Below are 20371 nucleotides of genomic sequence, written 5' to 3'. Positions count from 1 at the left end.
GACAGACCCCTAGACACGTGAGACTCTGCCACTATTTATGCCGTCCGAGAAGCTGTAAATAATGTGAGGTTGTGGTAATCGGATCGTGCACCCTTTACCGGATTGATTGCCTGCGGGAAGTGACGTCACGGCGTGTAAATAAATATTGTCGTTTCGGGATGCAGAGAGTTGCAGAAACCATTGTGGCGTGTAATTGGAGTACTTAATTACCGATGTGTTTTTTTAATTACTCCCCTTATTCTTTTTTTTCACTGTTTTTCCTGAATGGTTGGACGCGGCTTTTCGGGGTTTGGATGATTTATGTCGAAAATCGTAAAAGGTTATTCCAACGGAGACCGGAGAGTAGGAAGGAGTGAAAATTGTAAAAAATCAATTCAAACTGAATTGAAAGTTTCCGAGCAAGGAGGATTTCTCCCGCTCTCTCTTCTCTCTTCCTTCTACACCGTATGTATATACAGTATGGCCTATATGTCCGTATGGAAATTTGAATGCGCGTATAAAACTTCCTAACAGCGAGCACATAAAAGTCCAAGCAAATTACTTTCCGAATTTAGCAAACTGATCCTGTTTGATACAATCGAAGACCAAAAAACCTTAAACTTTAAATAAATTATTTGATATATAAGACTACTAAAGACATTAAAAATAATATAATTTACACCGCGTTAATATATTTAAAATGAATTATTTTTTATATATAGTCTACGTATACAAGCTTTCGAGTTTGGATACTTAAAAAAAAGCAGCTTATAAACGTGCGCTATTGCTTAGAACTAGACGAAAGTACAGTACCTTATATTTTTTTTTACATAGTACTGTACATTTTTGAAAAATCTAGTGTAGAAAAATAAATCAACTTGACTATCCACGCATAAAAATAAGATGGTTTTTGTAGAGTTAGAGCGGAGTCAGTACGGAAGAAAGAGTGCGACTAAAGTGAAACTAGACGACGTAACAATGCACTGTCCCGGCTAGCTTATAAAGTGTGCGCCTCAGGAGAATCATTAGATCTAAAGCTACATGCAGACCACCCCGGAATCGGTTACATTCTAATGGCTAGCGAGTCAGCCAGCTGCCTAATGGTTGTAAGTCTCGTGCAGTATCTAATCCGAGGGTTTCCTCCTCCCCGTCTAATCCTTTCCTAATTACCTCAACTGCTCCGCTTCAGGAACGTGATCAACTCATGCAAATCCTATCTCTAGTGCGCGATCTCATTCCTCGATTTAAGAGAAGGCCGATCTCTACTAAATTCGAACTATCCTACAACTTTATCTATTGGACATTCTCGTCGATTTTTTTTCTCGTCTTTTGAGAATATAATAATAACCATTCTTTAATAAAAAGAACACTTAAATGAGTTATTAACGTTTATTATTGTAGTAATATAACTAGATATTATAAATAAACCCAGATATAACGTCTTTATCTAAACTTTTAAGGTCCTCCTATAAAATATTTTACTAATTATAATAAAATGATGGTAAGAAAATTATTCTGTAAACAACAGACTCGTATAGGAGGCCGGTAGGGCCATTTAGTCCAGGTTCCAGGCGCACAGAGGGCCCCAAAATTTACTCTTTTGTGTAAAAATTTATTGTGAAAATGATAGAGATGGGGAGGTCTTTTGCTTTAAAAATTTGTGTTTAGTTATTTATTCATATATTTTTATGGTTTTTAGGAAGGGATGGGGCCTCGTCTCATCTCTCTCACGCTCCGACAACGATTGAATATAAAAAAACTCAATTGTTATTGAATAGTTGATTAACTTTCTATAAATATTAAACTTTATATATTAAAAAGTTATAAAATTTGTATTTATTAGACGAGTAATTAATAATAATAAAGCCCTTTTTTTAAAGGCATAAAATTATTTATCTATATTATTACAAAATTCTAATGTTGAATGTTTAAAAGTAACTTAGATAATCATAAAAGTTTCTTATAACTTTAATATTATCAAAATAAATATAGAAATGAATCCATTATTTGAAAAAAGCTTCAAAGGTTATTGAAATAATCGTCAAATTCAATTGAAAATAAACTATATAAAAAATCAAATGTTAATTTAATAAAATTTCGATAGCTTTCTGTACTTTACATAAAGTACAGTAGCCTATAAAATAGCACTATAGAAGACACTATAAAAGTAATAATAGTAGCAGTAATTTATATTGTAGCCGTAACTAGTAGTAGGCGTGAACAGTAGCAAGTATTGTACAATACAGTACTGTACAGTACATGGGGCGATACAGATTCGATCCTGTACTTGCTAATACTTACGTAAGATTTTTCTTCTTGCTAACAAGAGCTTCATTATTTTTAAAAAAATATTTACATTTCAATATTTTCATCATTACTTTTCATCCGTTTTTGAATTAGCAGAAGTAATGAAATAATATAAAAATATCCTATTAAAACTTCGTTTTTCAAAAGTATTTTCTTAAAAAAAAAAGAAAAACTATCATTTTGCATGTAAAAATAGATAAATATTATCATTATACAATTATTTATTTCTCTCTCTTCATCATTCTGTGTATATGTTATTTTTGAATTGTAGTTTTAAGAAATTATTTTATTCGAAATTAGTTTCTTTTTTCAGTACTTTCGTTTGCATTTTTCTTTTATTATAATCAAGACTAGGCAAAGATACTAACTAAAAAAAGAAAAACTTTAATAAAATATTATTCATTGCTTTCGAGCGTTTTGTTAATGAATTTCGCTCCAGGCTTTATATAGTTTGGCAATTGTTATAGTTTATTTCTCAATTTGCTTAATTTTTAATTTCAGTACATTTTAATTTATATTTAAACACAGTATTACTATATATAACTTAAGTTAAACTAGTTCTAATATAGTTTTTGAACGAATAAAATGCCCAGCAATTCGTACATTTAACATATTTATAATTGATAACAAGTTTTATGGACTATATAAATTTAATATTTTTATTTAATTTATCAACAAAAAAGTTTTATTTTTTATATTTGAATAATTAAAAAGTTGTATTTTGTTTAATAATAATAATAATAATTTAAATCTCAAAGGGAATTGAGAGAGAATCAGACTTTGTTGAGATTCTCCCCTAGGCCAACAACACGAGCCTGAATTATATAAAATGAATTTTAGATAATATTTTTTATATATTTTATTTAAAGCGTAATCATAAGAAAAAAATGAACACTCTTTTGAAATATCAAAAGAATTTTTTTTCTAATGATTAAACCAATAAAATGTTCTAATTGATGAAATTTTCCTTGGATAATTTTTAAATTGTTGCTTGCAAAATATGGAAGAAAAAAGGAAGCAATTATTTGTGTTATAAGATTTTTAAAGATGCCGAAAACAGAAATGTTTTCTTGTAATCCCATATTGCCCAATTTATCTGGTATCACAATAGATTAGGAGCATCATCGAGAATGTAAAAAATGATTATGCTTATTAAACTGAAGGAGAGAGAGAGAGAGAGCGAGAGGGAGAGGAAGCAGAGAGAGATGTTTTATAGCAATCAGATTTTATTTCTAGTCAGAATAATGTGGAAAACAATCTGAATAAAAGAATCTTGAAAGCAAATCTCTTGAGCCACAAATAGACAAATTGAGTGCAGACAGTATTGTTATTTGTCGAGATTTTTCTTTTATTGTCTCTCCTTCATCAATTCCCAGAGCCCAGGAACAAGATGCCAAATACTTTCTTGCAGCATGTATATCAGTATATTTTTTTTTTACCTTTAAAAGCTTCCGGAAGGCTTATCTCCGAGGTCCACCCTCCTGCAAGCACACAACAGAGTTTAATACGACGAAATAGCAAAGACAAACTTCCAGATCTGACAAAAGACCAGATGTAAGTAGAAATAGTTTGGGGACTTCGAGGTTTAGACTTGGCCTAAGAGGGAAAACATCGTTCGTTTCGTTTCGCGTGCTGCGTGTTTGCGATCTTCTCCTACCTTGCATAACAGCTCCCAGTGCGGTGTACATATTGTCAAATCTACAATAAGACAGGATCGAGAAAAGAAGGAAAAAACAAACTCCCCAGCTGAACTATACCATATCGAAGCGAATAAAAAAGAAGGAAAGGGAGGGAAGAAACAGAAGGGATTGTCCCTCGAGATCTTGGGGGAATGGATAGGAAGCAGGCACGGAATCCATTGGTACTCTGCATGTTAAGTATGGCAGCACGTGCTCCGGAAAACTGAAGGGAAGAATGAGTCAGGGAATCGCCACGTTCTAATCTGACCCATCAAATCCCTGTCCTGATAAATGACGGAATCCCAGAATGGGAGTGTAATTGAAAACAGAGTCCGAGAGAAAATCTCTCGGATCAGGATGGCCTGATGCATGGATTTGATGTTTCACGAATAGAGAGCAATAAGTTCTGAATTAAACGTAGTGGGTCCTCTTTGCATCAGCAGAAATAACAGATTTGGCGAAAATTTCACAATATAAAAGATGAGAAAGTAAGTTATTTTCAGATAAAAAAAAAAACGACGGCACCGAATGAGCCGAAGAAGTCTTAATTATGTGACAAATTTAATATTTCGCATTATAAAGTATTGAAAATTTTCAATTATGTTAGAAGACGCCTTCATATTCTATTAAATTTTGCGATAAAAAATATTTATTTAAAAGCGAATTAAGAAAAAAGAAGTTGAATTATGGAATAGTGAAGTGCTTTAGGAGAAACAAGACAAAGACAACAATAGATCCATATTATTCTCCTAACTCCCCATCATGTGGCAGGCAGCATATTTAATAGGGTGGGGAGATTGTCGGAGAGCTTTCGAGAAGAAAGGAACAGAATCGGGGAGATAAACAGAAACCATGAATTTTATCATCATCATTATCGCCGGAGTAATATGATTAGGGTGGGTACTCTATAGAATGGCGGACGGCTGAAAGAGAGCAATGTGATGCAAAATAAGTCAGTTTAGCATGTTGTGGAAATTAAATTTGGGATCCCTTGACCCCATCTGCCTCTCTTTGTGCGTGCTTATATGCCGGTGGAAAGATTCGAATGACTATAAGTGGGGAAAAGAGGAGGACGTGGGGTGGAAAAAGCCACCTTGTTGACCCAGCGGGTTAAAGTCCCGCAATGTTTGTCTTTGCCGTCCGCCAATTGTTTAAAAACTCCCGTTAAATCTATTGTCATTGATCACTGAAGTTTCCGGATGTCGTCAGACCTTCATGCCGACTTCGGTTTTCCGAAAAATTCATCCACTGTTTATACAAGAATGCTTCGCTTGCAAGAATTTCCATTTAACTTTTCGAAAACTTGTTTATTTTTTCTGCATGGCTGACTTATTAAAGCGAAAAATGTCCATTCAAACAACGCTGGAGACATTATACATAAGCGATTCGAGTTAAGTGAATATTTTTTACACTACAAAGCAGTAAAACTAGTGTTTTATTTTAAAACTCAAATTTCCTGTACGAGATTTTTAAACTTTGTAAACTACGAAGAAGAGCGAATTTATACAATTCCACTATCTAAACAGATGATATTTTACTTCGGTGGGAAATTAAATTATAGTAGAGAATATTAAAAATTTCTAAAGTTGCCCCCATTTTACACTCTTAATACTTTTTCTTTTAAATTACTGAAGCTCTATTATATGGCTAAGATTCGTGATAAGGACCCCAGGAGCCTATTCGGTCCCATAAAAAATCGAACTAGAAAATACCATTAAAGTGTGAAGGACTGAAGTAACATCGGTTCGGTCATATCAAGTGCTAAAATTTTAATGTGGTTAAATAAGAATATACTAAAATGCTTTTCTTGTCGATGGTAGATCCCAGGTGTGTCGAATAATTCTTCTAGCTGCCGATCCTTGGGGAAAGGAAGGAAACACGATCGCTTCGTGTCCACTTCTGATTAAAGCGGGGACTTTTTGAAATATTCAAAAAAGAAATGCGTCAATTTGAGCCCAATAATTTGGTTTTTTTCTCAAGTTTCAAATGACAACGAATTAAGGCAACCTCGTTTAAAAAACTGTAATAAAACTAGTAAGGTGCTTCGCTTTTTGGATTAAGTTTTGGAAACTTAATAAGCACTCTAAGAAAAAAGAATTAATTATTCTTGGCAAAAATACTTAAAATTTTTTAAAGATACATTAATAAATCTCTGCGAATATTCTCGTAAAAATAATTGAAATATTTAGTCTCGACCAAGTGTCAAAGTGAACAACGAACACGGCTTCATTGCTTCGTTTAAAATAGTCAAATTGAATTTATTTAAAATAATCTATCTCGCTGTTAGTAAAAAGACCAAAGATATTTTTATGCAAACGAATTATTAACAAGAAATAGGACTGTGGGAGTACACGTTCTTATCTATAATCCTATTTAATAATAGCGTGAAGATTTTCCTCCCTGTTATAATTAATTTTTCGTTGCTTCTCTTTAACAACATGATAGCACTACTTAGTCATAATCCCGATCACTAAACTGTTATAAATGTCAGAACGTCATGAATTTCGGATAAAGAAAATATTTTTTTTTTCCAAATTAAATTTTCATTTTTTTTTAATAAATGAGAAATGAGGCAAGTAAAAAAATAATTCTTTTTAATACTTGATTCGATGAGTAGTCGTTTCTAAGTAAGGAGATTATAACAGAGTTCTTTTCTATATTTTAGATTTTTCCTCAAGTTCTTTCTCAAGTGCAACCAGAATTGTCTGAAGAATGCAGGAAATCCACGAGATATGAGGAGATTTCAGGTCAGTGGAGTATATCGATACAAGAACATTAGTATGGTATTAAAAATGATTGTGTCCCGTGCTCTTGTGAATCATTTGGCTCTTGTTCATTCCACTTAGTGAAAGGGAACAAACTCTCGCGAGACCTACTCTCTCCTTAACATTTACTGCATGCAAATGTCCCTCACGTCTCGTAAACTGTGCTCCCGTCTGTCGCTGAATATGGTAAGCACGGTATAAACAAAAAAAAAACCCTTGATGCCATTCTACTTCGTGTAGTCGACGAATTTACATCTTTACTCGGCTCCCCCGTCGAAGAAAGAAGGAACCTTCCAACAACGGTCACCATTAGCCGCAACACCATTTTTATCTCGCCTGTTTACTATACACCTGGGAAGTCATCGGTCCTGGTTGTTTCGAGCCGGCTAGTCGCTAAGGGAATATGACGAGCCTCTGAGCTCCGGATGGTGAATGAAACTGACCCTTAACCTTGTCTGGACAACCATGATTGTGTACATAACGTGTGTCAACATCGCTGCGGGAAAGCGCTTCTCTACGCCAAGAGCCACTTACTCTTTATCTTTCAATACAACTTTCTAAAATCAAATCTTATAGTTTAAAAGTATTAAGTTACGATCACGCTTTCTAATTACCCTAAATTGTTTTTTTAAGTATTTTTTACGAGTACATTTTTTTAATTCTTTAATTAAAGTTTGAAAATCAGCTTAGATTTTCTTTTATCATTCCTCCAAATCGTCTTAGTAGAGAAGGAAAAAAAATAATAATACAAACTAAAGAACGTAGAAAAAAGTCAAAAAAATTCAAGAAAAAAACTCAAATTATCGAACATTCTTTCAAACTAATCTAAAATTGTTGAGAAGTTCAAAGCTTTCCCCCAAAATTTGCATTTTCTGACATTTGAAGTCAAAACGATGACACGGCTATCAAACTTTAATGGAGAAGTAGATGCTAACTAAAAATATATCAATTCTTTTCCTTACCTTTATAGCATTCTTTCAATAATAGATGAAATAGCATTTCAAAAAATAGATTTGCATAGAGTTTCATAGCAGCGCAAAGAATTGCTTTCTGTTCCAAATGCTCGCATCACGCGATTATTACCTTGGGGCCTATCGATGCAACCTGTCAGCAATTGATCATAAGAAATTTGAGTCTCGTATGTAAAAAGAAAAAGGAAAAACGTATGGATCTACAAAAGTGACACGGAAGCCTCTAGGCAAGTGTTCCAGATTAGTTTGTGTGTAAGCTAAACGTAATAAGAGTATAACAACTTCCATCTGTGCTACTATTTCTGAGGTGAAACGTTAACTGGCGTGACGAAATAATGATTTGTCACCGACTCTAACAGTTCACACGAATGTTTCTAATATTTTATTATACATAACAAAAAAAAATCTGCTATTGATATTTTGTGTAATCGGCATTGTTTAGGTCCTTAAACAATAACTTATTAATCCATGTAAATTAAGAATTTGTAACGCAAGCCGCGAAATGTTAGCCGTTTGGTCTGTATTTCGCATACTACTAAATTATTATTATTATTTTTTTAACTTTTTATAAAGAAAAAATTGGCCTTAAAAGCTACAAAAATAGTTAAGAAATCAAGAGGTGGAACTGCTCAAAAATGTCAAAAGTTAGCATAAAAAAAACATAGGAATGCGAAGTGCCTTAAAGTATTAGCCATTTTCCTTAATTTTTCTCATAAATGTTTATAATGTAGCCTAATAAAATAATTAATCCTATAAAAAAATTTACGATATGCTTAAATATTTAAAAAGAATTTTACACAAAAATAATTTTTTGTAGTACAGTGACTATATTCGCAATGAAACTGTTTTTCTGGTAAGTAATTACATGCTAACATTCTAATTAAAGAATAGCAGAATGTAAAAATTTATCAGAAATAGTTTTATTACGCACAGATGTAAATAAGAAAGGAGTCGGCAGGACTTTAGTCTGGCTTCTGACGTAGAGGATCCCCAAAATTTAAGGTTTTTACATTAAAAAAAATACACGTATTGATATAAATTTATTTAAATAAATAACGAAAACACTGTTTTATTGATTTAAATCGTATACTTTTATAGTTTCTGAGCGGGTTTGTGTTTCATTTCGATAATGGCGCGGGCCCCATTTCGTTTATATCGCCCCGATTACGAATAACGTGTTGATAGTGTCTGTATATTATCAATAACCAAAATAAAAATTATTTAAAGAGCAGATAAACCCTGTTTTAATTACATTATGCGAAACGCCAAATTCCTAGCGCGGTATAGGATACAAACTACAATTTTTTGTTCCTATAGTATTAAAATTCGTAAGAGAAACAATCGCATGATTTAAAAAAGCTTAATAATAAGAACGTATAATAGTGTACTTAAGTTTTAATTTAGGACTAAATAGTTCTTTATTCTTGAAATGATTCTATAAGAGGTTTATCGGATGTCGTTTAGGTGGTCATTTCGACTCAAGTCATAGTAGATGGACCGCTTTTAGCAGTTTCCGACAACATGTTCGTACATAATAACTCTAAACATGGCCGAAGGGCTAAAAGGCTTGATCCTACAGAAGGTAAGGTTCGATTTTTATGTCTATATAATATATAAATTCGTACATAAATACGCTTTATTCTAGAAATATGTGTTGTAAATCTCAAGTAACTATAAGCTGTGCCGCAAAAGCAACTTTAATACAGCTATTTTATCAAATTTAACATAATTGAGTGCTATATTATTTAATTTTTAAATGATAATCCTTAAGTATTTCTCATTTAACTTAGCATAAAATGTTAATATTTTAATACTATAAAACTTTCATGGATAATTCGAATAAGCCAGGCTAAATATTGGATTTATATTGGAGTAAATAATTATTCTAAAGAGGCTTTTTTTCTTATATATATTAAATCTCGAAATAGAATAGATTGCTGGCTTGTAGCATTACAATTCTTCTAAGAAAACTTTCATCGCTAGCAAATTTATGGCTGAATAACTATTTAATTTCGGAAATTAAAAGATTAAAATTCTTATTATTCATGTTAAGTTATCAACATCCGTATCAAACTAAATATAATAGGAACGTTTTATTTTTAATAATTCTGTATTTCTAATTGTATTCAGACAATTATTTTAGATAGAATTATGTATGATGTACACATTTTCTTAGCCTTTATTGCAATAAATATAGCAATACATTAAACATTTATCTTGGGTATAAACTTATTTACATGTTTTCAGTTTGATAAACAATATTATTTTAGTCTTTATTTAAAACAAGCATCGATAATTAAAATTTTCTGTTTTAATGGTGAAAAATACAAAAACACGTTCTAAATATTAATCAAAATACAATATAAACAAGGAACAATAAACAGAAGCAAAACAGAATTTAATTAATTATTAAAATGTTCTATCATTGAATATACTTTTATTACTGATTTTCTGTTTTAAAAATATTCCTTAGACATTTATGACAATACGATAATGGATAGAGTATGAAAGAATCGCAAATATTCTACCGAATTTTAAAAATAATCGAACATATTTATATCGATTTCAAAGTAATGTTTAAAAAATTTAAAAATAAAAAAAAAGAGAGATTCTAATTTAAATATCTTCTCGTACAAAAAGAATGAACACAAAAATTTCTGAAAGGATAAGAATGTGTTCAGCCATTCATGAATGACAAATGGTGCGAAAGTAAAACCTCATTTGTAATAGGTCGGTCGCGAATATGCGGGCTCTTTTTCATATTAAGACACAAGTAAATTCATAAACTGTCTGTCTTGTCTTTTTTTACATTCCTCTCTAAATTATAATGTACAGAAATCTTGAAACTATTCTATGTTATCTAAGAAAAGACAGGAGAAAAATAATAAAAATCGTTAGATTTTTATATAAAATTACATTAATTTTTTTCTTAATAACACTTAAAATTTTTAAATTATTAAAGTTTTCAGGATTTTTTGGTTAACTTTCACACTTATTTCAGTCGATTTGAGAATCGAAGATAAACTTTAAGTCGGTGTTTTTAATTAAATTTACTAAAAACTTATCCGGAACTTAAATAAAAAAGATCCAGCAATCGGAATTCTTATAAAAAAGAAGTGTTGAAAAAGTTTTATTAGAAGAAATGTTACAATGTTTAGTTAATCATTTATTATATCTTTATATTGTATATTTACTTACGCCCTAACATCGTTACGAATCTACATTAACAAAGTGCTTAACACGAATTGAAAACCAAAGGCAAAAGTTATCGATGGTATCTTGTAAGTGTCCATTTTTGCTTCCGGCAAATTCAAAATCCCAATGGTCTTGCTGAACTAACTACTGTTTGTACGGCGGTCCCTATAAAGTCGTTAAATCGAAACCACAGTTTTGTTTGATTTCTTTTCAAAAGTTTGAGTTAGTAAAAAGCAATTTTTCTAGTTTTATTTGTGAAATAATCCATTTTTGTTGCATATAAATACTTGGATAAGCTTAAATTCGAATGATAGTTAATTAAAATTCACATATGTGATAGATGAAACGTTATTTTAGTGTAATAAATATGAAATATACGAATGAGAGTGATGGAGTAGGATATAGAGTTTAATATCGGAAGTACTTTTACCTGTGTTTCTTCGAGGAAGGAAGTAAACTCAATGGTCAAGGGATTTAACACAACTGCACAAGAAAGGTCAGAAAATAGCGAAAAAGTAGCGAAGATTTACTGACGACAAGTCGACTGTGGCAAACCTATTCGCATGAAGTTATTATCGGAGAGTGCCCAGGGCACTGGTTTCCCCCTTCTCCGGCGGGACTTGGGGGCTTTGATTAATTGACTAGTCCACATCTTACATCAGACCATTCTCTACTGACATCTCGGGCCACGGCTAACTGTGCTAATTCTCCACACTAGAGCAAGGAAGTTTCCCCTGGGTGTTTAGGGGTTAGAGAGAAAGAATCTCGAGGCAGGGGACCATTCGATTTTCTCTCTTCCTCTCCTCATAATGGTTATTATGGGCTGTATTGCAATAAGTATCAAAATAAAAGCGCTCAAACAAAAGCTAAAACAACGCAAAAACTTGACTTTTGCACCAATTCTATGTGATTTTTAATAGCTTCTTAATACAAGAAATTATTCTTCCAACTCTTTATAAATATTTAAAAGGTTATATTTAGAGTACAAGACAGCTTTTGATGTAAGGTATAAGAATTATGCAATGCTTTCTAAAATTAAAATTCATTCATCAAATTTCGATAATTAAATAGGAATTTCTTAAATATCGCTCGTCAAGAATGTATATTTTAATAGAAAGAATTGTTTCAATCTATTTTTATAATAGCAATTTAACATTTAACATTTAACCTGTAACCCCATTTAACCTGTTTAACCTGTAACATTTAACCATTTACAGGTTAAATGTTAAATTGGAGAATTAGCACAGTTAGCCGTGGCTACTATTTCAATTGAGTTTAAGCGTTACAAAGATGACTTTAATAAAATATAAATACATTTATAGCGGACATAAACTAGAAATTAAACCATATAAAAGCAAGTTTTATGAAATACCATTATATAATTTTTTGATAGAACTTGATTCCGAATCATTTGCATAAAATACATTCCGCTTACAAGCATTTTTACAATGAAAATCTAACTTTATAAGTTTTTACGGCACTTCAAACACGTTAATTTTCTAATTATTTTAATCATTAAATGTAAATATTTAATTATATAATTATAAAAGAAGTAAATTACAATCTTATGAAGCTTACGTAGAATATAATTTCCGTTTCGATAAAGGTAAAATCTATGGAAAGATCATCTCTAAACTCTTCTAAACCTATAATCTTCCGTTACTCTATAACGTAATACTCAACAAGTTGGGTATTTGTGTGCCTATTAAACCTTTTTATCTATCCTAATAATCAATACTTACACGTAATTTTAAACAATCAAACGAAAGATTATTTGATCATCCTGACAGTTCCTTCTGCAGCCACGCCTTGCATTAAAGCCATCAGTCCGAGCGAAGGATGGACTTCGGGAGGATCCACAGTCATCATCATAGGAGATAATTTCTTCGACGGCCTACAAGTTGTATTTGGGACCATGCTGGTGTGGAGCGAGGTAAGAAACACATAAATATATTTACATCGTAGAAAATGTAATATGAGTAAGTCGAATCTGATAAACAAGATATACTGTCAATAATCTGTGACGAATGATAGGAAAAAAACTAGAGATGTAAACATTAACTGTTTATTTTGATATTTGGAAGATTTCTACTTTATTTTTTTGTACTATTAAATGCTAGTATGATCGTTATTCTGTGCGTGGCTAAAGTTTGTTACCCAAGAAAGGCCCGAACTCGAACAGCAGGTGGATGTTGGCATGCCTGTTGTTATGGAGACCGTTATCTCCCGTTCAAGTGTAAATTAGAGTCCCGAGTGCTTTCGACTCCCCGATAGAATTGTTGCTCCTTATCTCTAGTCCCTTATTCGCAACTAGAAACCGAAGTTACAAGTGATAAGTGAATGTTCTCCTTAGTCCAATAGGTAGAAGATAACGGAGTCGCTCCATACATGTAAACTTTCTATTGGCTGTTATAATTCGAATTTTCCGTGCCATCAACAAAATGTTGATAGAATTAACTACAATCGGGATGAGATGCGGATCTCTATCTATAATAGACTCATTGGCAATTCTAACTGATTCTTGACTAACGACAGCAGTGGAAGAGATACTCTTCTCGTCTTCTAAAGACTTTTTAAAAGCTTTTAATTGGAAATTAAACTACGAAACAAACAAAATATAAAAAATAAAGAATAAAAGAAGTAATTTTATAAAATAATACACTTAATTTTACTTATAATAATTATCATCTCCACGTTTAAAGAATGCGCTTTTTGTGTAGGAAAATATTTAAAAAGTTGTTAAAATTAATAAATATATTAACAAATTAACTTATTATAGAATATATTTTAAAGAAGTTTGTTAGAAATGAATATTTTATAAGTTAAATGATAATAAATGGTATTAATTAATTAAATTATAAATTTACAAGTCTTTGGAAGAAGTATGATTTTAAATTTGTAAATGAATCATTTATGCAATTGTTGAAATTTAGACACATTAATTTGAAGCAATTACTACTGATTAAAATACTTTTCAAAATGACAATTTTAAAGTTAAAAATTTAATATTTAATTCTACTTTCTTAACTACATGTTAACGTTCATATAAAAGCTCGTTATTTCTATTTATTTCTACTAAATATGTATGAATCTGCACTTATTCTCGTCCACGGCAATCCTATAAAATACAAGTATTTAGACGTTATTTTTATCACGTAATCGTTTATTAATGTGATAACTCATATCAAGCTTTGTTATTGTTTTGTAGTTGATAACGTCGCACGCCATACGAGTCCAAACCCCACCGCGACACATACCAGGAGTCGTAGAAGTCACTTTATCCTATAAATCCAAACAATTCTGCAAAGGAGCACCCGGCAGATTTGTCTACGTTTGTAAGTATAAAATATTAAATTTTTTTTTACTAATTCAGACATGGAGAAACCAATAATTTTTACTTAAAGTTGGAAGAGGCATTTATTTCCAAAGAGTAGCCACCTTTTTTATTCCTCCTTCTTCCGTTCCGATTCCAACCGAAGTCGTCTTCCCTAGCTACAAACGTTCTTAAATTATCTAGGAAACGAAGTACTTAGATATCAAGCAGGGAAAATTAATGGGACGAAAGCGATGTTTGCGTGATTTTTGGAAAATTTGAGAAATAAGTTTTGGGCGATACGGAATGCGACAATCCTAAAATCCAATATCGCTGTTCTTGGGTTGTTGGTTATCACGTGCTTCACCTCCAGGGAACTGACCTCGCAACTCCTTAATAATCGTCGGATCACGCAAGCCTTACGTTACTACTACTTCTCGTGACAGTAGCTATCACGAAAGGCGACATAAATATTTCACCTAGTAGTGTCTTTTCGCTTACTTTTATAAGTTTGTGTCTTTCTTTGAAACATCTCTCTGGCATTTTGAATTTTCTAGAAAATCGCTTAATTTTATAGAATTCTAAATTACGGGTTTGCATACAATTTGTTGAAATCATTACAAAAGTTGCTAAAGTTTTTCAATGTATGATAGTTAAATCGAATATTTTATTTTATAAAGGGAAAAGTAAAGTTACGTGAATTTTCTCGAGATACGAATATCTTTTTATTTTTTATATTGGAATGTATATAAAGAATTTTTCATGTCTGTAACTTTACAACTGTCGTCTCGTCGTAATTCTTCCTTACTAATGCAGCTGTCATCGTCTCAATCAACAATCCCTGGCTATATATCGAAAAGCTTCAAAACGATAGTTTCATCAAAAAAGAAGAGGAAAAAGGAAGAAAATACGATTTAATCGGTAGACTTTCTTTTGTATGTAACGACTAAACGAATGATATTCTTAGCACGACCGAGTTGTTCACGTTCGACTACGTGCCTGTTTGAATAGTGCGTGATTCGCGCTGCCATAACTTTTCCATTCTAAAGAATAGCATTCATTCTTCAACCGGGCTATAATACGGAAACGAAGGAGAAAGATCTAAAATCATTAAGATTATATCGTTGACGTTCCCCCCCCCAAGACTAGTCTCTTTTTACATTAGATAGATCCGGTGATAACGAAACTCGATACTTGTCACGTGTTTAAGATATGCAAATTTCTATTAGTGTATAGAATGATGTGCATTTCAATTTGTGTTTATTCCTTTACAGCTCTAAACGAACCAACGATTGATTACGGTTTTCAACGGCTAGCCAAGCTGATACCTCGTCACCCGGGTGATCCAGAAAAATTGCCTAAGGTAAGTTTGGTTAGATGATTAATTTACATTTTTATCAATCGAACCGGCGATCTGTTATAGTGAGAGTGAATCTGTACTCGGAAGAGGATGTCAGTCGATTTATCCCTCGTGATAAAATCCGAATAATTTTTCGTAATAAGTGGACATATGGTGCCTTTAATGGCTTATCAAACGGAACTTATCGTACAATAATAGAGAATATCATTAACCCAAGTGACGTGTGTGCGGGAGAGGGACCACCAGCAGCTTGGAGGCGACTAAGAGAAATCACTCGGACAATTGTGCGGGATTAGGCTGGATTATGAGAGGTACTTTCACACCAGGAAATTGTGAACATCTGTTGTTAATTGTCCCCCTTCGGGGTCGTCTCTCGGACATTTTCGAGAGCGTCGTCGGGAGATTTGACGTTTGTGTTTCAGAACTGAACTGAAATACACTGGATAATCGATGACACCAAACGAGGTTTGCCGGTAGCCGGGTCGGACACTGCGTTTTTTTATTTAGTTTTAGGAGAAGCTTAAAGTTGTAACCAATTGCACAAATCTATAGAAAGTACCCTAATTCGGTTGAAAAATAAAAAAATATATACTATAGTTTTATACGCAAGTAAGAAATTTTAAAATATTGTTTATGTCAAAGAATAAGCTGGTAAGGAGTGCAGCGATTATTTATTTATTTAAGAATCAAATACAGTTTAAAGATCAGATATTTTTCCAACAGGAAATTATATTGAAAAGAGCAGCCGATCTAGCGGAAGCCTTGTACAGTATGCCTCGAAACAACCAGCTAGCCCTTCCTGCACCCAGATCCCCCGCCCTTAACAATGCCACAGCTATGTCCGGATTCAATGCCTATGCCGGACAATTGGCTGTCAATGTTCAAGAAAACGGTGGAGGTAAGTCAAATTCTAGCTCTATATTTCTCTTACAAACTTCTCTAAATTAAAATTCGAGTAATTTATTTTGTTTCGGCCGAAACAAACTCTGTTTATATCAAGATTTGGGAAATTTTACTTGTAATTTCTCAGAATCTTATTTACAATCGTAGAAAACAAGCATATATTTAGTTTCAAAAGTCTGATTTACACATACGAACTTATGATATTAGATTACTTTTTACCTTATTTACGTCTTAATGAATTTCTTACTTCTTTGACTATACTGCTGACAAATTGCAATTTATTAAAAAAAAATTATAAATACAATAATAATTTTTATAATTTGATATAGGCTGTACATAGATAAATTTATTAAAATCGTATCCATTGATGTCTTTTCTTTGCCATAATGTATCGAATTTAAGCGTGTATTAGAGCTAATTGTAATAAAATCGACATTAAGAATGCTTATATTCCTGCAAAATTCGATAGTTAATTAACGTGCAATTACTGTTATTATTTAGAATACGGACGAGCTCAAAGCAGCAGTGTTTCTCCGAGAGGATACGGTTCCAACGCTTCTACTCCTCATAGCAGCAATGGCAGTTCCTACGGCACCGGTGCCATGAACGGAGGTTATGGAAGTCCTACCAATCTAGGAAATATGGCAGTGCCAGGATCACCAGGTTTATTCAACGGTACATCAAGTGAGAATAGTATCTAGTAGGATAACATAACATAAATGTAGTCTGTAGATGCACATAATCCCCTCTTTGAATAACCGCAAACATTTTCAAATAAATGATGTACTCTTCTCTCTGGCAAAACTATACATGTTTATACCGAATATGCGGTGGTTCTAAACGGAAAGGACGCTGAGCTGTTTATCCTATTCTAATGGATTTTCGGTTACGTAAATGTAAATGTATAGGAGGCTGGACTAGCCGTTTCTTCCGATTCGGAAGAAATGCTTCCAGATTCTTAATATCTTATCCGAACACAGGCACTTTTATAACATGTTTTTTTAAAATTTTTTTCCTCTTTTTTGGGGGGAAATCAACATGTAAACTTTATCTCAAAAACCGAATTTACTTATTTTTTATTTTAAATCGAAAAGAGGAAATTTTCTTAAATAGCTTAGCTTTTATCCTAAACTTTTATATTCGAATTTTATGCTTTCGTTTTTTGAATACTCTCTTTTTTCTCTTTCTCTCTCTCCTACGATAGTATGTAAATTAAGTCTTTATTTACTCATCTATAATAAAATTAATCATAGAATGCTTTTATTTAAAAAAACAAAAAAACCGTGTAACTGAAGGCAAAAGGTTTCAATTAATACAACATAACAAGTCCTAAACTTTTTATACTATTTTTTTTTATATTAAATTTAGTAACAGAATTCTCTCAGGAAGAAGGTTGTATGGTTATAAATAAAGTTTAAATATTAATTGAAGCCTTTTCCAATTGATCTAATTAGGCATATATTAATATGAAAAGGAGTGTCTTCCTTCACCTTTAAAGCTCATAATTGATTTAATGGAAATAATTAGCACTAGGTACAGCAAAAATAGCATTCTTAGCCGAGATCTTAGGTCACGTCATATTTTTAACAGTCCCTGGTGACGTCACTGCTACCGGCCAATCAGCGATGACCTATGCCTATCCTAACATAACATCTATGTCGAAGCAAAGAAGTGCCTTCTCTCCTGTCTCCAGATCTGACGCTCCGACATATGCTGATTGCAAGGTGTGTTATTTTGCTCCTTCACACAGTAGGAGTTTATGTATTAGGTATATTATCTCTAAACTAGTGGAAAAAAATTTTATGACTAATAATACTTTTCAGTAAAGAGTCAACGAATAAGAGAAGGGGGGAAAAAAGTCATTTTTCGTCCGGCTAAATTATCATTTTTATTAGGACATCTGTGTAAAATGAATAGAAAAATGAGAAATCGGCGTGTAAAAATCCATCTGCGTCAAATTTAATATGCTTACTCGATCCGGAATACCAGCAATTTGTTTAGATCCGTTCTCTTAGGAGAAAGAGGGAATAAAAAGAGGCATCTTGCAAATGACAAACTGCGTGTAATGACTGAAAAACTTCTATTGTACAACTAACAAGACTAACAACAATTGGAAAAAGCTAAATTTCTTTAAGCAGCCATCGTCCTTTCCGATAATCTTTTTTAGTTTTTTTTTCCTACTCTTTTTTTTTTTTATCGATGCACAAGTTACAGCTAACACCCTCTGTTAATTAAACGCTTTCCGAAACGGGGAGGGGTGGAAGCAATAAGAATAACGCTTGTCTCTTATTCGACTCCTTCTTAATTCTCTTTTTTCCTCACCTCATATGTATTTTTTTTTTATTCTTTCGTTAAGCGTAATATTCCCGCTGTTTTTTTGTTCTTTGGCCGTAAAACTCCGTAATCCTTCTTTGTTGTAACTTTTAACCCTGAATGTGTGCTAAAAACAAGAAAAAAGAATCCTTGTCTCTCTCTCTTCTAATCCTCTTAGTTCTAGTAGATTCTAATGAGAGAAATGCAACATGACATGAATGTTATTGTGTGAGTAAGATTACCGCAGTGAAAGAAATGAGGCTTAACTGCTGGAAACTGCACTAACTTTCCTTCTTTTTATTTCCACTCTTTCTACTTCAGTTAATACGCTCTTCAAACACTTTTAAATGCACTCGGTAAATTTTATCTTTTCTTAGTATTTAAGCGAAATCCTTCGACCAACCCGGACTAAAAATCTGTCACTGATTTGTCATCATAAAACTTATATGTTTAGGCTGACAGTACTGTATTTTTTTTTTCTTTGAAGAATTTCGAATTACCTGCGTCATTTTGCCGAGTTGTAATGAATAAATAAAAGAAAAAAAAAAAAACAGATGATGCTGCTAAGAATCTCGGCTTAGGTTAACAAGATATCAAAATTCTCTTTGTAAATATATCTTGTAATTTATAAAAATACAAGATATATCACAAGTAACATTATCAGAATCTAATACATTATCTAAATTTCAACTTCAATTTATAAATTTAAGGTAAGATTTCTATAAACAGGGGAAAAATATATATATAAGTGTCAAATCTCTTAATACTTTACCTCTATTTTAAATTTTTATTGAATTATTTGTCAATAAATTATGAACAGAAAGATAATTTTCGGCAAACATTTGCTTTTAATGACATTCGTAATGAATAGATTTGAAATTAAAAATATGATAATGAGCTATTTCGTTGTATTCTTATTTATTTAATTTACTAACTTAATTACATTAATAATCATTTTTAATATCTAATTTTAAATGAAAAAAATATATAATTAATATGCAAAAAGTTATGAGAAAGTCAAGTAAAATCGTATTAAGTTTTAGGATGTTAAAAATATACTGTACTTAGTTTAGGTTGTAAAATAAAGTACAAATAACAATTATTATCAACTTTCCATTGCCAGACTTTGAAGAGTGACAAGAAAAAGGCTACTGCAAATTTACGAATCATCTCGAATTTAAAGCGAAAAGTGTGAAAAAAATGTGTGTTAAATCGAAGTAATATGATATTTTCCTATAGACAGGGACGAATTTAGATTTATTTATTGACTCTAAGCTATAAAATTTAAGAGATCCTTCCACCGAATAATAAATTTAAAAACGTGAGGCCCTAAGTCGTAACTTCAGAATGTGAGGCCCTAAATGGAGTTTAGTTTATGCATAAATTCAGCTCTATTTACAAAAATTATTATTATTATTTTTAACTATTGTAAAACATCTTAATGTATTTTTACTTATACAAATTATAGAATTAAAATAATTTAAACAGTAAATGCATTATATATATTAATTTATATATAATTATTATTATCTATAACTATTATTATATATTTATATATAAATTTATAATAATGACGTCACTGCTAC

At 31.8% G+C, this 20371-nt stretch overlaps 1 protein-coding gene across 3 annotated transcripts in view; it reads left to right on the top strand.

Annotated features, from left to right (window-relative positions):
• Nucleotides 1-20371, top strand: part of LOC111621760 (transcription factor collier-like) — a 71240-nt gene that overhangs the window by 48393 nt on the left and 2476 nt on the right. Inside the window, exons 7-13 of one of the 3 annotated variants that reach the window (XM_023364001.1) lie at nucleotides 6631-6712; nucleotides 9166-9283; nucleotides 12699-12829; nucleotides 14105-14231; nucleotides 15484-15572; nucleotides 16293-16467; nucleotides 16974-17147. In XM_023364001.1, the coding sequence (XP_023219769.1) occupies nucleotides 6631-6712; nucleotides 9166-9283; nucleotides 12699-12829; nucleotides 14105-14231; nucleotides 15484-15572; nucleotides 16293-16467; nucleotides 16974-17147 (896 nt within the window). Of the gene's footprint in view, nucleotides 1-6630; nucleotides 6713-9165; nucleotides 9284-12686; nucleotides 12830-14104; nucleotides 14232-15483; nucleotides 15573-16292; nucleotides 16468-16973; nucleotides 17157-20371 lie in introns of all 3 variants that reach the window. The other 2 variants (XM_023364000.1, XM_023363999.1) reach the window with 2 other exon arrangements.

The sequence above is a fragment of the Centruroides sculpturatus genome, unplaced genomic scaffold, assembly GCF_000671375.1.
Source record: "Centruroides sculpturatus isolate CEXI.00-Female unplaced genomic scaffold, Cexi_2.0 scaffold21, whole genome shotgun sequence".
Classification (NCBI taxonomy): domain Eukaryota; kingdom Metazoa; phylum Arthropoda; class Arachnida; order Scorpiones; family Buthidae; genus Centruroides; species Centruroides sculpturatus.
Note: the sequence above shows the minus strand (reverse complement) of the source record. Positions and strands in the feature narration are given on the sequence as shown.